At 37.0% G+C, this 24,405-nt stretch overlaps 1 protein-coding gene across 24 annotated transcripts in view; it reads left to right on the forward strand.

The window, feature by feature from the left end:
- The window catches only part of CAPS2 (calcyphosine 2), a 175,236-nt gene that overhangs the window by 149,203 nt on the left and 1,628 nt on the right, over nt 1–24,405 (forward strand). For all 24 annotated transcript variants that reach the window (XM_032346974.1, XM_032346959.1, XM_032346960.1 and 21 more), the window contains 5 exons: nt 2,570–2,688; nt 4,383–4,459; nt 13,190–13,344; nt 16,607–16,726; nt 19,234–19,330. In XM_032346974.1, the coding sequence (XP_032202865.1) occupies nt 2,570–2,688; nt 4,383–4,459; nt 13,190–13,344; nt 16,607–16,726; nt 19,234–19,330 (568 nt within the window). The remainder of the gene's footprint in view (nt 1–2,569; nt 2,689–4,382; nt 4,460–13,189; nt 13,345–16,606; nt 16,727–19,233; nt 19,331–24,405) is intronic.

Raw genomic sequence — 24,405 nt, forward strand, 5'->3', positions numbered from 1 at the left:
TTCCATATGGGGTTTCCTGCTCAGCAGGGAGCCTGCTTCTTTCTCTGCCTCTGCCCATCCCCCTGCCTGTGTTCTCTCTCTCTCTCTCTCATGAATAAATAAAATCTTAAAAAAAAAAAGAAAGAGATGAGTCAGAGCTTATTAAGAGTAGCCTTATATTAAAGAGTCATCTAAAACGTATTGGGGAGTTATTGGAAGATGAGAGGTGGATGGACTGAGGGAAGCTGACATTATCAGGTTTGTGATTTAGAAAGAACGATCTCTCTGGTTACAAGATGGGGAGTGGGTTGAAGACTAAAACAAAGAACCAGATTGGATTGAACTCTATTAATTAGGAAGGAGGTTATAGCAACCTAAAGTAGGCAAGTGGCTGTGGCTATGAAGCTAATTAGAAAAAAAATTTAAAGTCTTCAGGAGGGGGTTGCCTGCGTGGCTCAGTGGGTTAGAGCCTTTGCCTTCAGCTCAGGTCATGATCCCAGGGTCTTGCAATTGAGCCCCGCATCGGGCTCTCTGCTCAGCAGGGAGCCTGCTTCCCTTCCTCTCTCTCTGCCTGCCTCTCTGCCTACTTGTGATCTCTGTCTGTCAAATAAATAATAAATAACATCTTTTAAAAAAAGTAAATAAATTCTTCAGGAGGGAGAATCAAGATATGTTGTGACTGGCTACATGAGGAGTGGGGCTGAGTAAGAACTTGACATCTTAAACTTGCATTAAGTATACGAGACAGATGTCGCTCTGGCCTGCCCCTTGAGAGCTAGAGAAAATCAGCTCCAAATCCCATTTCACATACCTGTACACAGAATGTTTAGTGTCCATCCCAACGTCAAAGTTACCTCCAGCTCTGAACTGCTGCTCGAAAATTTTAGTACAGTTTATGACTTATTCTTAACTAACCTGTTCTATGTTACTTGAACCCAGTGTAGAACTCTGCTTCCTTTTATGATTTCCAAGAAAGAATGAGGTGGAGGGGTGAGGGGAGGAGGGATAGAGAATGGAATGGGAGGATGAAGGAAGAAAAATAGGGAAGAAGAAGGGAGGGACCCCCGCCCTCCAACACCATACATATGAGCCTTTGTGTGGCAGACATTTTGAAGGGAATATAGAGGGAGGTTTATACTGCAGCAGAGTAAGCAGCTTATAATTTATTATTAGACATTCTTATTTTTAAAAATATGTCCCTTAAACATTTCCGGTGGTATAGGTCCTCCTCTCCTATTTTCTTCCCATCTCTTGGTTTTCCCACAATCTTCCATTTCTTTATGCAGAAATACTTGGCTTATTTTTCTTTTTTTGTGGAGGTGGGGGGCAGTTCTTGTCGGCCTTCCAGCTGTTACTCTGGAACTTCTCTTTTCACTTCTGTATGCCCCACCACAGTGTTTCTCCGATACTCCCTGCAAGAAATTTTAGTGCTAGCTATTAAGATAATACTCCTCTACACATGCGCGTGAGCCCACAGACACTCATGCGTCAAACTGCACCCACAGGTTCACTACCAAGCGTGCACCTGTTGCTTTGGACTGACTCAGAGCTCTTCGATGCAGCTAACACACACGGCGGTGCACACGTACATACGCTCCCAGGCAGTACCCTGCTACACCTCTCACATAGTCTCCTTAATCACGTAATGTAGTCATTTCAAGAGAATTGACACACATTTTAAAGAATGGAGAGAGTACTGTTATTACAATTTTTTAAAGTAAATGCTCCAGGAAAAAAGGAGAGGAAGGAAATCTCTTCCCTTATTTTCAAGAGAGGTAATTCAGCCCCTTATTTAGAGTTTGCGTTTGTCCCTATTTGACCGTATTTATTTGAGCAGCTCAGAAATTAAAAGAATAACTTTCTAACTTTGGATTAGGGATTTTTTAATAGGCATGTGTTCACCAATACCTTGCTGTTCCAACTTGGTTATAGTTAGTTTTACATTTCTGTGATGGTTGTTGTCAAAAGACCAGGTGTAAGAGGGTGATGAATCTATTAGGTCATCGATTTGCTCTGCATCTTTCTGTGAATCAGGAGTTCTATTTCTGAACTTAGAGGTGTCATGATTTCTTCCCCCCCCCACAAGATTTTATTTATTTGAGAGAGAGAGTGAGCAAGAGAGAGCATGAACAGGCAGAGGGAGAAGGAGAAGCAGGCTCCCCACTGAGCAGGGAGCCTCATGCAGGGCTCGACCCCAGGACCCTGGGATCATGACCCCAGCGGAAGGCAGACGCTTAACTGACTGAGCCGCCCAGGTGCCCCAGGGATGTCATAATTTCAATTAAAATAACTTGTCCTTTCTTCCTCTGACTCATAAAAAATTGGAGTTCTTATTTTTTTCACATCAATTATTAAATCTAAGATCATTGTAATAGAGAGATTGATTGGGAAATTATTTCCTTTATTTTTCAATATTATTAGCTGAAGCCTGTGTGGTTTCTAAATATTCTCTAAATATACTTTTTTTTAATCAGTATGAAAGTATACCATATCAAATATAATCAGAATCGAATTTTTAAAATTAGTGTTAGTTGTATTTTACTCTTTCTATACTTTCTAGTTTAAAGAATTCATCTGTTAATTTCTTTAGGGTGCAAACTTGACATTTTTGAGTTCTGATCATTCCAGCCTTCCAGAGAGCATAAAAGAGAACACATTACTTATACTTCGGATCACTAATATTGATCAGATAGCTTTGGATTCTCTCAAGTAAGTCAAATATACATTTGTCATTTTGAAAGTAAGTGAAAACACTCTTTTTTATTATTGTAAGATGATATTCTATCCTAAAGAATTTTGACTTTAGTTAAGCTTTATGTTTTTGAAAAACAAAGCATAGCTATATTTGTCTAGTTCATGTTCTATAGTGTACTCAAATACATCTTATGTGTAGTAATAGTTAAATAAAGATCAAAAGTGTTCCATCTATGTTAAAGGTTATTAATTTGTCTGTGCTATAATACCTTTATTTTACCATATGCCACCAAAGCAGTCAATTTTAAAAGGTAAGCTATAGTACAATATTGTAACATTTCCCACATTTTAGTGTAATGCCTTTTTTTTTTTTTGCACTAAAAAATGTCTTGGGTCTCACATGATTACAGTATTCCTTGATTGATGATATGTATAATGAAAAATCGAAAGTGCTTTTATTTTTAAATTTTTATTAATTTATATTTTTTAGAGAGAGAAAGCAAGCTAGGGGTGGGGAAGAGAGGGTCAAAGGAAGAGGGAGAGAGAATCTTAAGCAGGTTCCTCACCCACCGGTCTGGAGCCTGTTGTGGAGCTTGATCTCAGGACCCTGAGACCATGATCTGTGCCGAATCTGAGTTAGATGCTTTATCAACTGAGCCACCCAGGTTCCCCCCCAAAAATGCTTTTAAATGAATACCTATATTATAAAACACATTTAATTTATATATATTTTATTATATATAATATGTATGAACATTATCAGTTGCAATATATATTATCTGTATGTATTTTATAATATATGTACTCTGTGATTCAAAAAAATTCAAATTCATTTACAAATGCTTTGATTCACAGCAATCACAGCCTTACATAAAATAATATATATTTTATGTATATTCATATTTATATATGAATTATGTAAGTAAAATGTAACCATATATAATCACATATAATCAATAAAATATATATATTTTTTAATCACAGAATATATGTGTATATATGCTGTTCTTGCTGAGTGTTTCTTGGTGCTGTATGCATTTCAAAATGACAATAATTGGTGTCCTATATTAGAGGCCACATCCCATAAATTGGCTAAAGGATGTCTGTTTCTTTTTTCTTTTCTTATCTTTTTTTTAAAGATTTATTTATTTAACAGACAGAGATCACAAGTAGGCAGAGAGGCAGGCAGAGAGAGAGGGAAGTAGGCTCCCCGCTTGAGCAGAGAACCCAATGCTGGGCTCGATCCCAGGACCCTGAGATCATGACCTGAGCCGAAGGCAGAGGCTTTAACTCACTGAGCCACCCAGGTGACCCAGGATGTCTGTTTCTTCGACATTTACTGTAGTGCTCAAATGAATGCAGTTTTTTTTTCCTGTCTTTTTAAAATAACATTTTTATATTTTGTACTTTCAAAGTTAAAACTGCTTTTAAATTTTATAGTTTTAATCATTCTAAAAGAACATTGAGATAGCTACAAAATGAATGTAATGTTTAAAGGTAGTTCTTGGAAGGTTTAAAGATATTAGCTCTTGATTTAGTATATTTAAATTTTCTGGGAATTATAGCAGTGAAGCTGGGACTTGGGGAATCTCTAACACTCTTCCAACTCTGAGAGTTTCTTTGAGTCCACAATAGGGAAGAGTTTAGAGTTTCCGTGCTCAAGATTGCAAAAGAATACATTTTTATCACTGTGAACATATCAATTACAGAACTGATTCTGTGGAGCCTGAGGATAATTTAACCAGTCAAGAAGCTAACGATAGGCTTATTTTAAAGGCTGTTCAAGGTACGTATCATTACTATTGTCTCAAGTAGTTTTCAGTTTCAACAATTTTCTTTGCAAGCAGTAGAGCAGTATTTTCCAGACATTTCTTAGTTTTGCAACAAAGACACTTGACTTATATTTCTTTTCTTTCTTTTTTTTTTTTTTTTTAAGGTTTTAGTTTATTTGTTTGACAGACAGAGACACAGTGAGAGAGGGAACACTAGCAGGGGGAAGTGGGAGAGGGAGAAGCAGGCTTCCTGCCGAGCAGGGATTTCCAGGCCGGGCTTGGGGCTCCATCCCAGGACTCTGGGATCATGACATGAGCCTAAGGCAGACGCTTAACGACTGAGCCACGCAGGTGCCCCACTGATTTATATTTCTTATTTGCTTCTTTTTATGAATTTACGCATTTAAAAATACTTTTATAAAGCGACTGGATTTGAAAAAAAAATGAAAATAGTTTTAGGATGTCTTCCACTTTAGTGATCTTGTTTAACTAGTATTATATGACTTATGAATTTAAGAATTTTAGAAAGTACTAGATAGTATGCATTTTCTCCATGAAATGAATAAAATTTAAGTGATTATGCATGAGGTGATGTCCCAAAGTGATTTATGGCAACCTCTTTTATTTTTTTTTAATTTTTAAATTTTTTTTTTTTTTTTATGGCAACCTCTTTTAAAAGAGAAAAATGCTAGCCTGGGAGCCAGGGTGATGTTTGGACTCTGCTGTTTCATAGACATATTACATTGTGCAAATCTCTCGCACTTCTTTTTCATCTTTATAATGGGGATAACCTATTTTATTAACTTTCCAGAGCTATTGTGGTAATAAATGATATACGCACAGGCTTTGGATACGAAAATGTGTTACAGATTTTTGTTTCTAGAGTCCAGTCTTGTAACCACTAAAGGATAGTAGGCTCAGACAGACAGTTCCTTTGATGACTCTCATGGTCAAGAGGGAGGCATACATTAAACAAACAATCATAGAAATCAACCTATCATTTATAAAGTTTGATAAATCCTGATTTTTTTTCCTGTCTTTTTTTTTTTTTTTTTATAAACTTATATTTTTATCCCCAGGGGTACAGGTCGATATGAGGAAGTGATAAATCCTGATTTTTTATTTAAAAATGATATGAGAGTAAAAAGGCTAGAAACAGATTTAAAAGTTGTCTGGGATTGGGGTCTGAACTCTCCCAATATTCTTGATGTCATTGTTAGTAAATCGTTTTCTCTGTTTTTTCATGGTCAGCCCAGTATTTGTCACTGTTGAATCCACTGTTGACATTTGTTTATTATATTTAATAACTGCTTTAGTAGAGTTAACTATATTTTCTTTTTTTTTTTCTTCTTTTTTTTTTTAATATTTAATTTATTTTTTATTTTTTTTTTATTTCCAGCATAACAGTATTCATTATTTTTGCACCACACCCCGTGCTCCATACAATCCGTGCCCTCTATAATACCCACCACCTGGTACCCCAACCTCCCACCCCCCGTCCCTTCAAAACCCTCAGATTGTTTTTCAGAGTCCATAGTCTCTCATGGTTCACCTCCCCTTCCAATTTCCCCCAACTCCCTTCTCCACTCTAAGTCCCCATGTCCTCCATGCTATTTGTTATGCTCCACAAATAAGTGAAACCATATGATAATTGACTCTCTCTGCTTGACTTATTTCACTCAGCATAATCTCTTCCAGTCCCGTCCATGTTGCTACAAAAGTTGGGTATTCATCCTTTCTGATGGAGGCATAATACTCTATCCCCAGGGGTACAGGTCTGTGAATCACCAGGTTTACACACTTCACAGCACTCACCAAAGCACATACCCTCCCCAATGTCCATAATCCCACCCCCTTCTCCCAAACCCCCTCCCCCCAGCAACCCTCAGTTTGTTTTGTGAGATTAAAAGTCACTTATGGTTTGTCTCCCTCCCAATCCCATCTTGTTTCCTTTATTCTTCTCCTACCCACTTAAGCCCCCATGTTGCATCACCACTTCCTCATATCAAGGAGATCATATGATAGTTGTCTTTCTCTGCTTGACTTATTTCGCTAAGCATGATACACTCTAGTTCCATCCATGTTGTCGCAAATGGCAAGATTTCATTTCTTTTGATGGCTGCATAGTATTCCATTGTGTATATATACCACATCTTCTTGATCCATTCATCTGTTGATGGACATCTAGGTTCTTTCCATAGTTTGACTATTGTGGACATTGCTGCTATAAACATTCGGGTGCACGTGCCCCTTTGGATCACTACGTTTGTATCCTTAGGGTAAATACCCAATAGTGCAATTGCTGGGTCATAGGGCAGTTCTATTTTCAACATTTTGAGGAACCTCCATGCTGTTTTCCAGAGTGGCTGCACCAGCTTGCATTCCCACCAACAGTGTAGGAGGGTTCCCCTTTCTCCGCATCCTCGCCAGCATCTGTCATTTCCTGACTTGTTGATTTTAGCCATTCTGACTGGTGTGAGGTGATATCTCATTGTGGTTTTGATTTGTATTTCCCTGATGCCGAGTGATATGGAGCACTTTTTCATGTGTCTGTTGGCCATCTGGATGTCTTCTTTGCAGAAATGTCTGTTCATGTCCTCTGCCCATTTCTTGATTGGATTATTTGTTCTTTGGGTGTTGAGTTTGCTAAGTTCTTTATAGATTCTGGACACTAGTCCTTTATCTGATATGTCATTTGCAAATATCTTCTCCCATTCTGTCAGTTGTCTTTTGATTTTGTTAACCGTTTCCTTTGCTGTGCAAAAGCTTTTGATCTTGATGAAATCCCAATAGTTCATTTTTGCCCTTGCTTCCCTTGCCTTTTGCGTTGTTCCTAGGAAGATGTTGCTGCGGTTGAGGTCAAAGAGGTTGCTGCCTGTGTTCTCCTCAAGGATTTTGATGGATTCCTTTCTCACATTGAGGTCCTTCATCCATTTTGAGTCTATTTTTGTGTGTGGTGTAAGGAAATGGTCCAATTTCATTTTTCTGCATGTGGCTGTCCAATTTTCCCAGCACCATTATTGAAGAGGCTGTCTTTTTGCCATTGGACATTCTTTCCTGCTTTGTCGAAGATTAGTTGACCATAGAGTTGAGGGTCTATTTCTGGGCTCTCTATTCTGTTCCATTGATCTATGTGTCTGTTTTTGTGCCAGTACCATGTTGTCTTGATGACGACAGCTTTGTAATAGAGCTTGAAGTCCGGAATTGTGATGCCACCAACGTTGGCTTTCTTTTTCAATATCCCTTTGGCTATTCGAGGTCTTTTCTGGTTCCATATAAATTTTAGCATTATTTGTTCCATTTCTTTGAAAAAGATGGATGGTACTTTGATAGGAATTGCATTAAATGTGTAGATTGCTTTAGGTAGCATAGACATTTTCACAATATTTATTCTTCCAATCCAGAAGCATGGAACATTTTTCCATTTCGTTGTGTCTTCCTCAATTTCTTTCATGAGTACTTTATAGTTTTCTGAGTATAGATTCTGTGTCTCTTTGGTTAGGTTTATTCCTAGGTATCTTATGGTTTTGGGTGCAATTGTAAATGGGATTGACTCCTTAATTTCTCTTTCTTCTGTCTTGCTGTTGGTGTAGAGAAATGCAACTGATTTCTGTGCATTGATTTTATATCCTGACACTTTACTGAATTCCTGTATAAGTTCTAGCAGTTTTGGAGTGGAGTCTTTTGGGTTTTCCACATAGAGTATCATATCATCTGCGAAGAGTGATAATTTGACTTCTTCTTTGCCGATTTGGATGCCTTTAATTTCCTTTTGTTGTCTGATTGCTGAGGCTAGGACCTCTAGTACTATGTTGAATAGCAGTGGTGATAATGGACATCCCTGCCGTGTTCCTGACCTTAGCGGAAAAGCTTTCAGTTTTTCTCCATTGAGAATGATATTTGCGGTGGGTTTTTCATAGATGGCTTTGATGATATTGAGGTATGTGCCCTCTATCCCTACACTTTGAAGAGTTTTGATCAGGAAGGGATGCTGTACTTTGTCAAATGCTTTTTCAGCATCTATTGAGAGTATCATATGGTTCTTGTTCTTTCTTTTATTGATGTGTTGTATCACATTGACTGATTTGCGGATGTTGAACCAACCTTGCAGCCCTGGAATAAATCCCACTTGGTCGTGGTGAATAATCCTTTTAATGTACTGTTGAATCCTATTGGCTAGTATTTTGGTGAGTATTTTCGCATCTGTGTTCATCAAGGATATCGGTCTATAGCTCTCTTTTTTGGTGGGATCCTTGTCTGGTTTTAGGATCAAGGTGATGCTGGCCTCATAAAATGAGTTTGGAAGTTTTCCTTCCATTTCTATTTTTTGGAACAGTTTCAGGAGAATAGGAATTAGTTCTTCTTTAAATGTTTGGTAGAATTCCCCCGGGAAGCCGTCTGGCCCTGGGCTTTTGTTTGTTTGGAGATTTTTAATGACTGTTTCAATCTCCTTACTGGTTATGGGTCTGTTCAGGCTTTCTATTTCTTCCTGGTTCAGTTGTGGTAGTTTATATGTTTCTAGGAATGCATCCATTTCTTCCAGATTGTCAAATTTGTTGGCGTAGAGTTGCTCATAGTATGTTCTTATAATAGTTTGTATTTCTTTGGTGTTAGTTGTGATCTCTCCTCTTTCATTCATGATTTTATTTATTTGGGTCCTTTCTCTTTTCTTTTTGATAAGTCGGGCCAGGGGTTTATCAATTTATTAATTCTTTCAAAGAACCAGCTCCTAGTTTCGTTGATTTGTTCTATTGTTTTTTTGGTTTCTATTTCATTGATTTCTGCTCTGATCTTTATGATTTCTCTTCTCCTGCTGGGCTTAGGGTTTCTTTCTTGTTCTTTCTCCAGCTCCTTTAGGTGTAGGGTTAGGTTGTGTACCTGAGACCTTTCTTGTTTCTTGAGAAAGGCTTGTACCGCTATATATTTTCCTCTCAGGACTGCCTTTGTTGTGTCCCACAGATTTTGAACCGTTGTATTTTCATTATCATTTGTTTCCATGATTTTTTTCAATTCTTCTTTAATTTCCCGGTTGACCCATTCATTCTTTAGAAGGATGCTGTTTAGTCTCCATGTATTTGGGTTCTTTCCAATCTTCCTTTTGTGGTTGAGTTCTAGCTTTAGAGCATTGTGGTCTGAAAATATGCAGGGAATGATCCCAATCTTTTGATACCGGTTGAGTCCTGATTTAGGACCGAGGATGTGATCTATTCTGGAGAATGTTCCATGTGCACTAGAGAAGAATGTGTATTCTGTTGCTTTGGGATGAAATATTCTGAATATATCTGTGATGTCCATCTGGTCCAGTGTGTCGTTTAAGGCCTTTATTTCCTTGCTGATCTTTTGCTTGGATGATCTGTCCATTTCAGTGAGGGGAGTGTTAAAGTCCCCTACTATTATTGTATTATTGTTGATGTGTTTCTTTGATTTTGTTATTAATTGGTTTATATAGTTGGCTGCTCCCACGTTGGGGGCATAGATATTTAAAATTGTTAAATCTTCTTGTTGGACAGACCCTTTGAGTATGATATAGTGTCCATCCTCATCTCTTATTATAGTCTTTGGCTTAAAATCTAATTGATCTGATATAAGGATTGCCACTCCTGCTTTCTTCTGATGTCCATTAGCATGGTAAATTCTTTTCCACCCCCTCACTTTAAATCTGGAGGTGTCTTCGGGCTTAAAATGAGTTTCTTGGAGGCAACATATAGATGGGTTTTGTTTTTTTATCCATTCTGATACCCTGTGTCTTTTGACAGGGGCATTTAGCCCATTAACATTCAGGGTAACTATTGAGAGATATGAATTTAGTGCCATTGTATTGCCTGTAAGTTGACTGTTACTGTATATGGTCTCTGTTCCTTTCTGATCTACCACTTGTAGGCTCTCTCTTTGCTTAGAGGACCCCTTTCAATATTTCCTGTAGAGCTGGTTTGGTATTTGCAAATTCTTTCAGTTTTTGTTTGTCCTGAAAGCTTTTAATCTCTCCTTCTATTTTCAATGATAGCCTAGCTGGATATAGTATTCTTGGCTGCATGTTTTTCTCGTTTAGTGCTCTGAAAATATCATGCCAGCTCTTTCTGGCCTGCCAGGTCTCTGTGGATAAGTCAGCTGCCAATCTAATATTTTTACCATTGTATGTTACAGACTTCTTTTCCCGGGCTGCTTTCAGGATTTTCTCTTTGTCACTGAGACTTGTAAATTTTACTATTAGGTGACGGGGTGTGGGCCTATTCCTATTGATTTTGAGGGGCGTTCTCTGAACCTCCTGAATTTTGATGCTCGTTCCCTTTGCCATATTGGGGAAATTCTCCCCAATAATTCTCTCCAGTATACCTTCTGCTCCTCTCTCTCTTTCTTCTTCTTCTGGAATCCCAATTATTCTAATGTTGTTTCGTCTTATGGTGTCACTTATCTCTCGAATTCTCCCCTTGTGGTCCAGTAGCTGTTTGTCCCTCTTTTGCTCAGCTTCTTTATTCTCTGTCATTTGGTCTTCTATATCACTAATTCTTTCTTCTGCCTCATTTATCCTAGCAGTGAGAGCCTCCATTTTTGATTGCACTTCATTAATAGCTTTTTTTATTTCAACTTGGTTAGATTTTAGTTCTTTTATTTCTCCAGAAAGGGCTTTTATATCTCTCGAGAGGGTTTCTCTAATATCTTCCATGCCTTTTTCGAGCCCGGCTAGAACCTTGAGAATTGTCATTCTGAACTCTAGATCTGACATATTACCAATGTCTGTATTGATTAGGTCCCTAGCCTTCGGTACTGCCTCTTGTTCTTTTTTTTGTGTTGAATTTTTCCGTCTTGTCATTTTGTCCAGATAAGAGTATATGAAGGGGCAAGTAAAATACTAAAAGGGTGGCAACAACCCCAGGAAAAAATGCTTTAACCAAATTAGAAGAGATCCAAAATCGTGAGGGGGGAGAAAGGGGATAAAAAGAGGTTCAAAAAGGAAGAAAGAGAAAAAAAGAAAAAAGAAAAAAGAAAAAGAAAAAAGAAAAAAGAAAAGAAAAGAATTAAAAAAAAAAGGAAAACACCTAAGAAAAATGTAAAAAAGAAAAAATATATATATTAGATAAACTAGTAAAAAATCGTTAAAAAAGAAAAAGGTAACAGTTAAAAAAAAAAAAATTTTACCCGAAGGCGAGAAAAAAAAAAAAAATGAAAAAGAAAAAAATTAAATTAACTGCAAGACTAAAAAAAAAATCACAGGGAAAAAGCCATGAGTTCCGTGCTTGGCTTTCTCCTCCTCCGAATTCTGCTGCTCTCCTTGGTATTGAAACCGCACTCCTTGGTAGGTGAACTTGGTCTCGGCTGGATTTCTTGTTGATCTTCTGGGGGAGGGGCCTGTTGTAGTGATTCTCAAGTGTCTTTGCCCCAGGCGGAATTACACCGCCCTTATCCGGGGCCGGGGTGAGTAATCCGCTCGGGTTTGCTTTCAGGAGCTTTTGTTCCCTGAGCGCTTTCCGTAGAGTTCCGGAGGACGGGAATACAAATGGCGGCCTCCTGGTCTCTGGCCCGGAGGAGCCGAGAGCCCAGGGCCGCACTCCTCAGTGCGCCCTCAGAGAACAGCGCCCAGTTACTCCCGTCTGCCTGACCTCCGGCCGCGCTCCGAGCTCTCCGAGCCTGCGACCAGTTCAAGGTAACACCGAGCTGTGAGCTTACTGTCGGCTCTGTCTCTGTAGCCGGCTTTCCCGTTCCAATACCCGCAAGGTCTGCGACACTCAGACACCCCTGCTCCTTCTGTGACCCTGCGGGACCTGAGGCCACGCTGAACCCGCGTGGGCTTCGCCCCGGTTTAGCCTCTGGAGCGATGTCCCTCAGCGGAACAGACTTTTAAAAGTCCTGATTTTGTGCACCGTTGCTCCGCCGCTTGCCGGGAGCCGGCCCCTCCCCCCGGGGTCTATCTTCCCGTCGCTTTGGATTCACTTCTCCGCCGGTCCTACCTTTCAGAAAGTGGTTGTTTTTCTGTTTCCAGAATTGCTGTTCTTCTTCTCTTCGATCTGCCGATGGATTTTCAGGTGTTTGCAATCTTTAGATAAGCTATCTAGCTGATCTCCGGCTAGCTGAAGCAGTCTCAGCCTGCTACTTCTCCGCCATCTTGACTCCTCCCTCTGAGTTAACTATATTTTCTTAAGCAAAAATGGCATAAATTGTGTTAAGTGTAATTACTGACCTTCAAAGAGAATGCTAGAAGCTTGAGCATATAACTAAAAATTACAAAAAAAAAGGGCTGCTTTAAGTGTGTAAGTGTAAGATAGCACTGCAAAGCTTTGATGCTGTTCAATATGTAAGCTACAATTTGAAGATTTCAGATATTTTAGAAATTTTGAACTCGTTATTTTTGAGTGACTTGTCTGGCATCAATTTTATAATTATAGCAAATAGGAAAGAGATTAAAGATGTGAGGTCATTAGATGAAGAAGAAGTCTGGAAAATAAAAACTAAGCTTTTATTTGTAACATGTAGATTATTTTCATGCTGATGAAGTGATCCCTTATTTTTCTATGTAACACTTTCACCACACGGTGGTGCTATAGTTCTAGTATATTTACATGCGATTTTGTATGTAACACTTGACTAAAAGCATTCTATTTTTCAGGGTCTTTTGTCAGTCCTACATACCATCTAGTTGCATATTCACATCCCTTATACCACTTACATCAACTTTAATTTTCCTACCAGAGAACCAATACATTTGTGTATAGAAAAAACTGGTTTCCATTTCTCTTCTTCCTAAACAGATGCTCTAAAAGAACAGCTACACAAAAGAGGTGTTCGTATTTTGACTGGATTGGCAAAACATCTTCAACAATTGGACAAAGAAGGAACTGGACTTTTAGATAAGGCAGATTTTAAGCAAACTCTCCAAGTATTTCGCTTAGAAGTGTCTGAAAATGTAGGTACTGTGATGAATGACATAGTATTCTTAAATGGTATTATTTACTCTTCTAATGGGATTTTAGTAGTTCAGGTGTGTCTTTTTTAAAAAAAAAAAAGATTCTATTTATTTATTTATTTATTTATTTATTTAATGAGTTGGGGGAACGGGCAGAGGGAGAGAATCTCATGCAGATTCCGCACAGGATGCTGAACCCCTGAGATCGTGACCTGAGCCCAAATCAAGAGCTGGATGCTTAACTGACTGAGCCACCCAGGTGCCCCCATGTGTCTCTTTCTTTATGCTTCATAATCAGTGTTAGTCATCAGGTGACAAGTCTTGTTAATTTTAATCTCGCTGTTCATTCTTCCTTCATATATTTAATAGAACCTAATAAGTAGGCATTGTTCTAAGCTCTGAGAGTGCATACTCTAGACTCTTAAGGTCTTCATAATCAGAAGAAAGAAAGATGAAGGATTATGAAAGACTATATGTATTAAATAGAGAATGCTTACAGAACACATGGGATTAATTCCAGGCCAGGTTAGAGGGAAGAAGAGAGAAGATCATAGGATTCCTGGAGAAGGGCATAACTGAGCTGAGTTCTGAAGGATGAAGAGGAGTTAAACAGGCAAGAGGGGAGGAAGAACGTGAGTCCGACAACGAATATTTCACACAAAGGGGAAGCACATGCAAAGGTGTGAAGAGGAGGAGGGGGTGTGTAGCCTGTTCTAAGAATTGCAAAAGGCCAAAACCAACCCCCTGCTCCCCAACAAGCAACCAGAGCCTTTATACATCCTGTTCCCTGTACAGTGAGCAATCTGCCACTAGACCTTTGCAGGGCTGGATTTTCCATCATTTAGGCTTTCTCTATGGGGAGCTCTATACTGACTCTTCTGTCTAAAGCAGTGCCTATCTGATCCTTGGTCCTCTCTGTACCATTTGTCATATTATTTTCTTCATACCACTTCGCAAGTATTTTCTGGCTCTTCTGGCAAGTAGAGTGTTAGATCCATCAGGATGGGGACCAAGGTACTTCTGGTTTCCTGCTCTAACACCTCCAATGGAACCTTGCATATAGCAAGTGCTGAAGAAACAACATAGTTTACGTGGACAGATGTATGGAAGGAAGGAACAGAGAAGAATGGAGAGAAATAAGCTTGGTGGTGTCCATTATCTTAAAGCCTTGCATGTTATGCTAAGAAGTTTGGATTTCATTCTAAAAGTAAATTTGAAGCACATCTACCTCGAGGGTTTCAGATCAGAGTTTCTCTTGCATTGTTCTCTCTTGCTTCAAATAGTCTTGTCACAAGATGTAGTTTACTTGTGGAAGGGACACTGGGAATTGAACTTAGGAGATATAGATTCAAGTTCTGGACTTACTACTTCAGCTGTGTGATCTTGCATAGGTCTTTTTAAACTTTTCTGATTGACAGGCTTTGCCTGGGCAATCTACAGATAATACCTGTGGTCAGAGTTACTTTGAACCTCAGATGAGAAAATTACATGGGAATAGGCCTTTTCAATTAAAATTCTGTGCCAGTGTGATGTTGTTTATCATTGTTGTCACATGCCTGTCCTTTGTGTTTTTTACCAAGTTTAATCTTGTGGCCCCCTTAGTGATACATATTAGAGATCCTCTAACTTCATTTCTTCCTCTTAATAATAATAATAATAATAATAATAATATAGTAAAGACAGCAATAGAAAATTAAAAGCCTTGGTGTCTTTATCCACAGTCACACAGGTAATTAATAACTGAGTTAGAGCTAGTGCCCAGATAATCTAGGTCAGTCTTTTATTCTTTCTGCATCAACCAGTACTTCTTTTCTTGGTTGATTTGCTAAATTTTTGACCCTGGAGTCAGAAATAGAAACTAAAATAATTATGTAAGACTTCAAACATAGAGAGAACATATATTATGAAAATACGAGTAAGCTTCCCTTTTACCCATTTTAAAAATAATATTCCCTGATTTTGCCCCTGATATATCACTAGAGACTGCCCATGAAATGATAAGCAGAAATAAGGACTCAAGAATCACCAATCTGGGTCTAATTGTGGAAGTAGTTTGGGGAAGGCATGGTCATTCTCTTTGATTTGAAATTTAAAAAATTGATATGCACCCTAAGTAGCTTAATTTATTAGAGATACTATCAATAAATTTAAGCTCAGTTTTTTTCAACGGAATTATCATTTTCCAGTCTGTACCATATCTTAGAAAGACTTACATAAATTTGTTGCCCGTTTTGGTAAATTATTCCATTTTTGAAAATTATTTCTTTTAAGCTTCAAGCAGTATCTTTTAATTCTAGTATTCCATGAGTTGGGCGTGCAAATTCATCTTTTATCTGTATTATGTAAGATTTTAAAGGTCAAGCTCATTTTTAAATTTAAGAGCCCATTTTACAGACACTTAAAGTTAGTCATGTGCTAGGCATTATGACAGACAAGTTAGGGGTTATTGAAAATTGGGGGAAGCAGGGCATCTTAAGATTGAGTTTTTCTTATTAGAATTTTAATTGAAAAAAGGAGGAGGAAGTAGAACTTTTCTGAGTCCCATTGTTTGTTAGTCACCTTGCTAGGTATCTTATTTACAATCTTGTTTAAAGCAAACAACTTGACTGAAACTTTGAAAAGACATTTATTTACCTGAGTTTAAGAAAACCCCATCTGTATTTTGTTGTTGTTGTTATTAGGAACTCTGTGACTAGAACATTCTATTAAATTGTGCATTTGCAAAGAAGTAAGTGGCAATGGTAAAATCAACAAACTGGCATAAGGATTTACTCAAAATAACACCTTTCAGTGTGAATTGCGGGATAATATTGGAGCCATTTAGATCTTTTGCACTTTGAAACATGACGACTAGCAGAAATACCACTAGTGGCCCTAATGCCAATTGGAAGCACTGTAGAACCTGAAGTGAATTTTTAATTGTCACATGTATAATACATTAAAAATAATTAAAAGTTCAAATTCAAGTAAGTGGTGAGCATTTTTGTATTGAAAGGAATCAAAATCAAAATAAGAATTTGTGACACTGACTCTCCTAAATGACCCTGAATTTTACAGAACTGTCCACCACAGAGTTCCTTTAAATGGTTTTCTTAGTGCCTTTGTTTGGGTTTATATGTAACTTTTTGGAATTGTCTTGTTAAATCTGCTTCTTTGCCTGCTACAGGGCTACAAAAGTAGTAACATAATAGAATTAAGATGAGTTTTGTTGTGGTCATATATAACTAAAAGGTGAAATGGTGGTCTCCTTGAATATGTTTAGGATTTTGAGTCTGCATGGCAAATTCTGAATGGCAATGACAGTGGCAAGGTTGATTATGGAGAATTCAAACGCGCCATTATTGGTGAAATGAATGAATACAGGAAATCATTTGTTCGAAAGGTAATTTTGTTAAATAATCTTTGAAATAGTTACTTTTTAAAGTTTTTTTTTAAATTTTTGTAATTTATTTGAGAGGGAGGGCATGCATATGGGTAGGGGTACACAAGCAGGGGGCGGGGGTTGGGGGGGCGGGCAGAGGGAGAAGCAGATTTCCTGCTGAGCCAGGAACCTGGTCCGGGACTCCATCACAGGACTCCAGGATCATGACCTGAGCAGAAGGCAGATGCTTAACTGACTGAGCCATGCAAGCACCCCTGAAATAGTTACTTTTAGTAGAGCGTTGGGTTCATTATTTTACAACTTGATTGATTACTATTGAACATGTTTTAAATCCCTTCACCTGTAATATATTTTGGAATTAGTAAAATACAGGCAAACACATACATATACAAATCTACCAGCATGAAGCAAAATAGTTTATGCATATGTTTTAGGAACAGACTTTACAAGACCAGTGCTCTAACCCCTGAACTACGGAGACTTCCCCTTGTTTTAGGAACAGATTTTAAAAGGAAAATAAAATCTGAAATCAAATTTTGGTTCACACATTATTAGTTCCTTAAATTTCTGGCTCCAAAATTGACTAGTTATATGATTATCTATTATTAAATATATCTGGGCCTTAGTTTCTTGTCTCATAGAGTTGGTATAAAGACTAAACTTGTAAAATTCTTAGCATTGTGGCAGTTCTAGTGTCAAGGCTCAATACATGTTATCTTAGGAGTATGACTAAGGGATGTTTCTCTGGTTTTTATAATATGCATGTTTGCTAGCTGTTCAAATAAGGGTTAAAATGACTATTAAATTGGAATTAAAAACAGGAGCCCTGATTTTTTTTCTTTTCTTTTCTTTTTTTTAAAGATTCACTTATTTATTTTAGAGAGCAAGAGAGAAGCATGCTTGGGCATGTGTGAGTGAGGGAAGGGGCAGAGGGAGAAGGAAGGAGAGAGAATCTCAAGCAGGCTCTACCCCCAGCGTGGAGCCCAATACAGGCTTGATCCGCAGCCCTGAGATCATGACCTGAGCCCAAATCAAGAATCGAGGCTTAGCAACTGAGCCATCCAGGCACCCCAGGAGGCCCTGATTTTTATAGGAAACTACATCTTACTCAGGTTCTGCTGGCCATTTTTAGAGCATACTTTCGAGCAATGTAGTTTCTTTCTCTTTCGAATATGTACCTGTGTGTATGTATCTAATATTGAAACAAAGCTTTTGTGTATAGAAGAGTATAAACAATTACATGAGGTATAAATCTCAAATAGAAAATATCAAAATCTTTACTGGCCAAAAGACACAATAAAAACTTTATGTTAAATGAATTCATCACATAATGATTTATAAATTTGCTCTTATTTGTACTTTACATGCCCAGGTGACAGATGTATCAGGAGTAGAAGCTAGAGGGTTATCTCTTTCATAAATCTTGATACTAGGAAAAGAGGATAAAAGTAGAGTTATAAAGTACTGTATTAGTTCACCAGGGCTGCCATAACAAATACTAGACTGGGTGATTTAAATAACAGAAATGTATTGTCTCCCAGTTCTGGAGGCTTGAAGTCCAAGATCAAGATGTTAGCAGGTTTGGTATCTTCTGGGGTTTCTCTCCCGCTTGTGATTGGCTGTCTTTTCCCTCTATGCTCACGTGGTCACCCTTCAGTCTGTGGTCTGTGTCCTAATCTCCTCTTGTAAGGACACTGGCCTGGCCGTATTGGATTACAGTCCACCCTAGCATATCTATTTTAACTTAAATTACCTCTTTAAAGGCCTTATCTCCACAATAACAATCGTATTCTGAGGCACTAGAGCAGAGGAGGAGTTAGGGCTTCAATGTATAATGGAGGGGGGGTGGAAATTCAGCCCATTAGGTACCATATTTCTGTGAACACATTATTGTGAATAAGCAAACCTGATTATAGTTTTGACTCTTTTGCAAATGTGGGCTGTTGCTTTGGGTTGGTTGAGTGTTCTATATACCCATTCCTCTTGCCCGTAAAATATATTTTTATTTTACAGTACTAAAAATTGCATTGAATTAGCAGAGTGGTAAAACAACTGGTGTATCAAAAGGTGGTGCTAAATTTCAGGAAATAGAGTAACATAAGCCATTTAAAAAATATGGTACTTCCTTATTGAATTTAGTGATGAATATTTGCACATTCACTTTTTGAATCAAAATGGTCCTGGCAATTTGTCTTGGCCATTTATCAGTTTCTTATAAATCCTAGAGGTGGAAGTTAGCAGAAAGGTCTTTTACCCAGCTCTTCAGTATAAGAGGAGAAAAGCTAGGGCAACAGAGATTAGCTTACTATCTCAAGGTCAGAGTGGCAGAGAGTGCTGTTTACCTATCTTGCTCCAGTATCTTCCTGTATTCATAATACTTCCTTCTTATAGTAGTTTAGTACTTTTCAACTGGCTTTTTAGAGCTTAAGGATAACCTACAGAATAGAGAATTGGGTTCTCACGTCTAATGATTTCATAGAAAAAAATAACATTTTTTCCTTTTATAGGCCTTCATGAAATTGGATTTCAACAAAACTGGCTCTGTGCCTATTACAAACCTAAGAAAATGTTACTGTGCAAAGAAGCATCCTCAAGTAATTTCAGGTAATTATTATGAGTCAAAATGCATTAGATTTCTAAAATGTTAATAAAAGTAAAATCTTAAATTATATTAACTTACAGTGTAGACTTGAGGCCATTAAGGGAGGAAATAAACACTTATTTTTTAAACCAGAAACATAAGAGCCATTTGACCCTCTTCATTTAAATATTCTGAGGTCTATTGTTTATGCTTTTTTTTAATGTTTATGAACTGAGATTGAATTTTTATTTCTTACTGAGGAGATCATGCGGAATTTGCGTTAGGACAGAATGGATTCAGAGGACAGATAATTACATGTGCAAGTTCTCTGGGTTAGTTTTACTGTATCCTCATATACTTGAAGATTCAAGGCAGAAAGTGAATGTCTTTCTCTGGGAATGGTGATATATATGTAACAGGCATACATATGTGTATCAGAATTTGAGGATCTAGAAAATATCTCAGATACATACAGGAAATTTAGGATGGCTTGACTTAACAATTTTCTGATTTTACAATAGTACTAAAACAATGTGAATTTAGTAGAAACTGCACTTCAAGTTTTGCTTTTTGATCTTCTCCCTGGCTGGCATTCACAGTATGATACTCTCTTGTGAAGCTGGGCAGCGGTAGCAAGCTCCCAGCCAGCCATGTGACCGGGAGAGTAACAACCTATACACTTATGTAATCATTCTGTACCCATACGGCTATACTGTTTTTCACTTTCAGTACAGTATTCAATAAATTACATGAGATATTCAATACTATATTATATATATATGTATGTGTACATATATATACACAGTATATATACATATATATACATAGTATTCAATGAATTACAAGAGATACTCAATACTATATTATAAAATGGGCTTTGCCTTATGTGATTTTGCCCAAGTGTAGGCTAATTGTAAGTATTCTGGGCACGACTAAGGTGGGCTGGGCTAAACTATGGTATTTTAGGTTAGATGAATTAAGAGCATTTTCAGCTTAAGACAGTTTCAGTTTACAATGGGTTTATCAGATACAACTTTATTGTGAGTCAGGGAAGATCTGTAATTTTAGAGATTCATTACCTACTGTATTTTTTCTGACTTTAATTTTTATATAGTTGATTTATTAATACATTCTTAGTATAAAGAAAGTATTTGGGGGCACCTGGGTGGCTCAGTGGGTTAAAGCCTCTGCCTTCGGCTCAGGTCATGATCCCAGGGTCCTCAGATAGAGTCCCGCATCTGGCTCTCTGCTCAGCAGGGAGCCTGCTTCCCTTCCTCTCTCTCTGCCTGCCTTTCTGCCTACTTGTGATCTCTGTTTGTCAAATAAATAAATAAAATCTTTAAAAAAACAAAAAACAAAAAACAAAAAGAAAGTAAGTATTGGCCACAGTGACTCCTCTTTTCATCACATGTTCCTCTAGAGAGGTAACATTATCATTTAATATATACACATTTCTTATATGTCCTTACTCTATGAATTTTCATAGCTATATAGGTGCTATAAATATCAAATACTGCTTGATTTTTTTTTTTTTTTAGCATGACAGGTACACTAAATACACTGGTATGTAGTTTACTTTTTACACTCAAAAATGTTTTGGAGCTCTTGCCATATTAATCCATATTGAGCCACCTTATTATTATCTGCTGCATATTATTCTTTTTAAAAATCAATACACTACAATTTACCTAGTTAGGCTCCTACTGGAAGACTTTAAATTTCTGAACAATGAAGAAAAGAATATGTTTATTTGTGACTCATCAGGCTCATCTTCTGCTGTTTCTTATGGGGTGATAATTTCAATACCTACAATATCTACATTTCAAATTTTAACTGATACTTAAAATTGCATTATAAGAATGGCTATACCAGATTATATTGCCGTTAGTTGGAGAATTCATTTCCTTGACTGTCCTCCCAATACCACAGAATTTTGCCAATCTGATAGACTAAAAAAATTTTTACTTGCATTTCCCTGGTTATTTGGAAGGTTAAACATATTTTTGTATTTTTTGACATTTGTAATTTATATTTAATCTTTGTAATTTATATTTAATTTATATTTTATCTTTCTAATTTATGATTTTGATCATATATTGTTAAATACTATAAAATACTATTCCAGATTTTTTTTTGATATTTTTATTATTAAAAGAAGTTACCCTGTAATTACTTTTGTTTATCACCATTAACTCTTGTAAATGGTTTATTTATTACTTATAATTATGAAGTGAAAAAGACAACAATTTGTTGTAAAGATTAAAGCTAACTATCACTGGCTTCCTGATTTCTGATAGCCTAAGGTCAGAATAGTTTAATTTCCTTATCAATGACTTTAAATGAACTGCAGTTGCCCCTAAGAAAATTTCTAGCATTATTGAATTGGATTTAGCATATCTTTTTTTTTTTTTAAAGATTTTTATTTATTTATTTGACAGACAGAGATCACAAGTAGGCAGAGAAGCAGGCAGAGAGAGAGGAGGAAGCAGGCTCCCCACTGAGCAGAGAACCCGATGCGGGGCTCAATCCCAGGACCCTGGGATCATGACCTGAGCCTAAGGCCGGGGCTTAACCCACTGAGCCACCCAGGTGCCCCTGGATTTAGCATATCTTTTTCTTTAAACTTATGTCATTCCCTGCTCTTCTTCCTTAATTAGCTTGCCAAATATAAGAACAAGATAGTTTTCTTATTTCAAAATTAGATGATTTCAACATCCTACATTGTTTTTCTCTTTGTTTTCTCCCTTCTAACAATCTTAATTAAGTTGCTAAAGCAGCTTTAGTTTTGTTAGATGTCATTGAATTGTTGGTGAGGGTTTTGTTCTTGTTGGATAAGCCTTCATTTGTTTAAGAAATTCCAACACCTCAAAAAAAAAAAAAACCCAAACCCCAAATTTCCTTTCTCATCTTTGCATTCACATTAAGGAAAATAAGCTAGTAGATACAAGCAGTCTTAAAAAGAAGAACAAACACCCATTGAAGTTTTTTAAAGTTTGAAGTTTAAAAATATTACCTATCAATACAAATTATAATCTAGTCACATGCCGTCTCTGGAATATAAATTATTTACAATTAAAAAATATTTATCTATTTGATAAAGACAGAGAGAGAGAGAGAGTGAGCAAAGGGAGGGACAGAGTGAGAAGGAGAGAAGCAGACTTCCCACCGAATTTGGAGTCCAGCACGGGACTCCATCTCATGACCCCAGGATCATACCAGAGCCAAATCTAGAGTTGGACGTTCAATTGACTAAGCCACTCAGGTGCCCCTAGATTATTTACAATTTATAATAAATTTCAAATTAAGACTTTTGTAGCACATTTTTACTATAGAAAATACTTTCTTTTTACTTAAATAATTTGTTAGAAAAAGATTATTTTCAGCTTTAATAGAAATGAAATGTCCCAAATGTATTTCTCTGTAAAGATATTATCACTGTTTATTAAAATACTTCATGGTGGGACACCTGGGTGGTTTAGTTGGTTAAGCATCTGCCTTCAGCTCAGGTCATGATCCCTCGGTCCTGGGATGTCAGGCTCCCTGCTCAGTCAGGAGCCTTCTTCTCCCTCTGCCTGCTGCTCCCCCTGCTTGTGCTCTCTTCCTCTCTCTGTCTCTGACAAATAAATAAATAAAATCTTTAAAAAAAATAAAATAAAATACTTCATGGTGTCCAAGTAGACAGAAAGAAAGGTTAGTTAAAAATGATAAAAGGTGCTGTGAAGTGTGTAAACCTGGTGATTCACAGACCTGTACCCCTGGGGATAAAAATATATGTTTATAAAAAATAAAAAATTAATTAAAAAAAATGATAAAAGGTAAGTAGTTCTTGGATGGTGATGCAGAGGAGGTATAAAAATCTTGAGTATTTGAAACAAAAATTTAAATAAAAAATGTTTTCATTAAGAAATAATATTAAAACTCATTTGTTCAAAAGTATGGGTGATAGACAGAGGAGGAAATCTCTTTTGCCAACAGGTATATATTTTTATATATATTAGATCTTGGTTAATTTTAACCCTTGACTAACACTCAATCACAAATTCACTCTATTGTTTTATATTACCATTTCTGCAGAGCATAATTATGTAGTCCTTGTTCATTCAACCTTTTTTAAAAATAAAATAATCATTTTCTCTATTTTGCACATATTTTTAAAAGCAAACATCTAAAGCATTTTTTTAATTTGAAAGGCCCTTAACAATGAATTATTATCTAAGTCCATTAGAGAACTTCTGCTTTTTGAAAAAGATCCAACTCTTATCCTAATTTTGCCCACTTCATTAGACAATTAAGGTGGTTTTCCCAATTTAAGTTTGTAATTTTAAAATGTAACATGGCTTCAGAGTGATTTAGAGGGTCATTTAGATTTCTCTGACATTTTTTTTGCCTTTGTATATGGGTCTCTATTTTCTTTGATTATCATCTGACCATATTTTGTAGCTTCCTTTCATCTTTTAATTTCTCTTTAAAAACTTAAAGAATGTTTTTTTTTTTTCCTCCTCCATGCTAGGATCCTGGGAATAGATATAAATCCATGTGAGTAGGGAGCACCTTGGATTGCTCCTTTGTTTTCACTGACCACAAAATAACCCAAGCTACTTAATTAAATAGCTTATTGTTCTCTTTCTGAATTTTTTAAAAATATCAAATGAATTAAAAGACTGAATCATATATTTTATGTTGCCTCTTTGGTTTTTTGTTTTGTTTTGTTTTAAAGATTTTATTTATTTATTTGTCAGACAGAGAAAGAGAGCTAGTGCACAAGCAGGGGGAGCAGCAGAGGGAGAGGGAGAAGCAGGGTCCTTGCCGAGTAAGGAGCATGATGCTGGGAGATCCTGACCTGAGCTGAAGGCAGACCCTTAACCAACTGAGCCACCCAGGTGTCCGTGTGTGTGTGTGTGTGTGTGTGTGTGTTTTAAGAACTTTTACAGTATTTTAATTGAATTTAAATGGGTGTGAAAGGGTAATTCTAGAGATATAAAATCTCCAGGTTTAATATATTCCCCTGATTTGCTAAAATTGACCTGCTTCTCCCAAATTAGACTCAGTGGAATATTCTTTTTAGAAGTACTTTTCAGTCACAATCCTTGGGTGGAGA

This window comes from Mustela erminea, chromosome 6 (assembly GCF_009829155.1).
Source record: "Mustela erminea isolate mMusErm1 chromosome 6, mMusErm1.Pri, whole genome shotgun sequence".
Classification (NCBI taxonomy): Eukaryota; Metazoa; Chordata; class Mammalia; order Carnivora; family Mustelidae; genus Mustela; species Mustela erminea.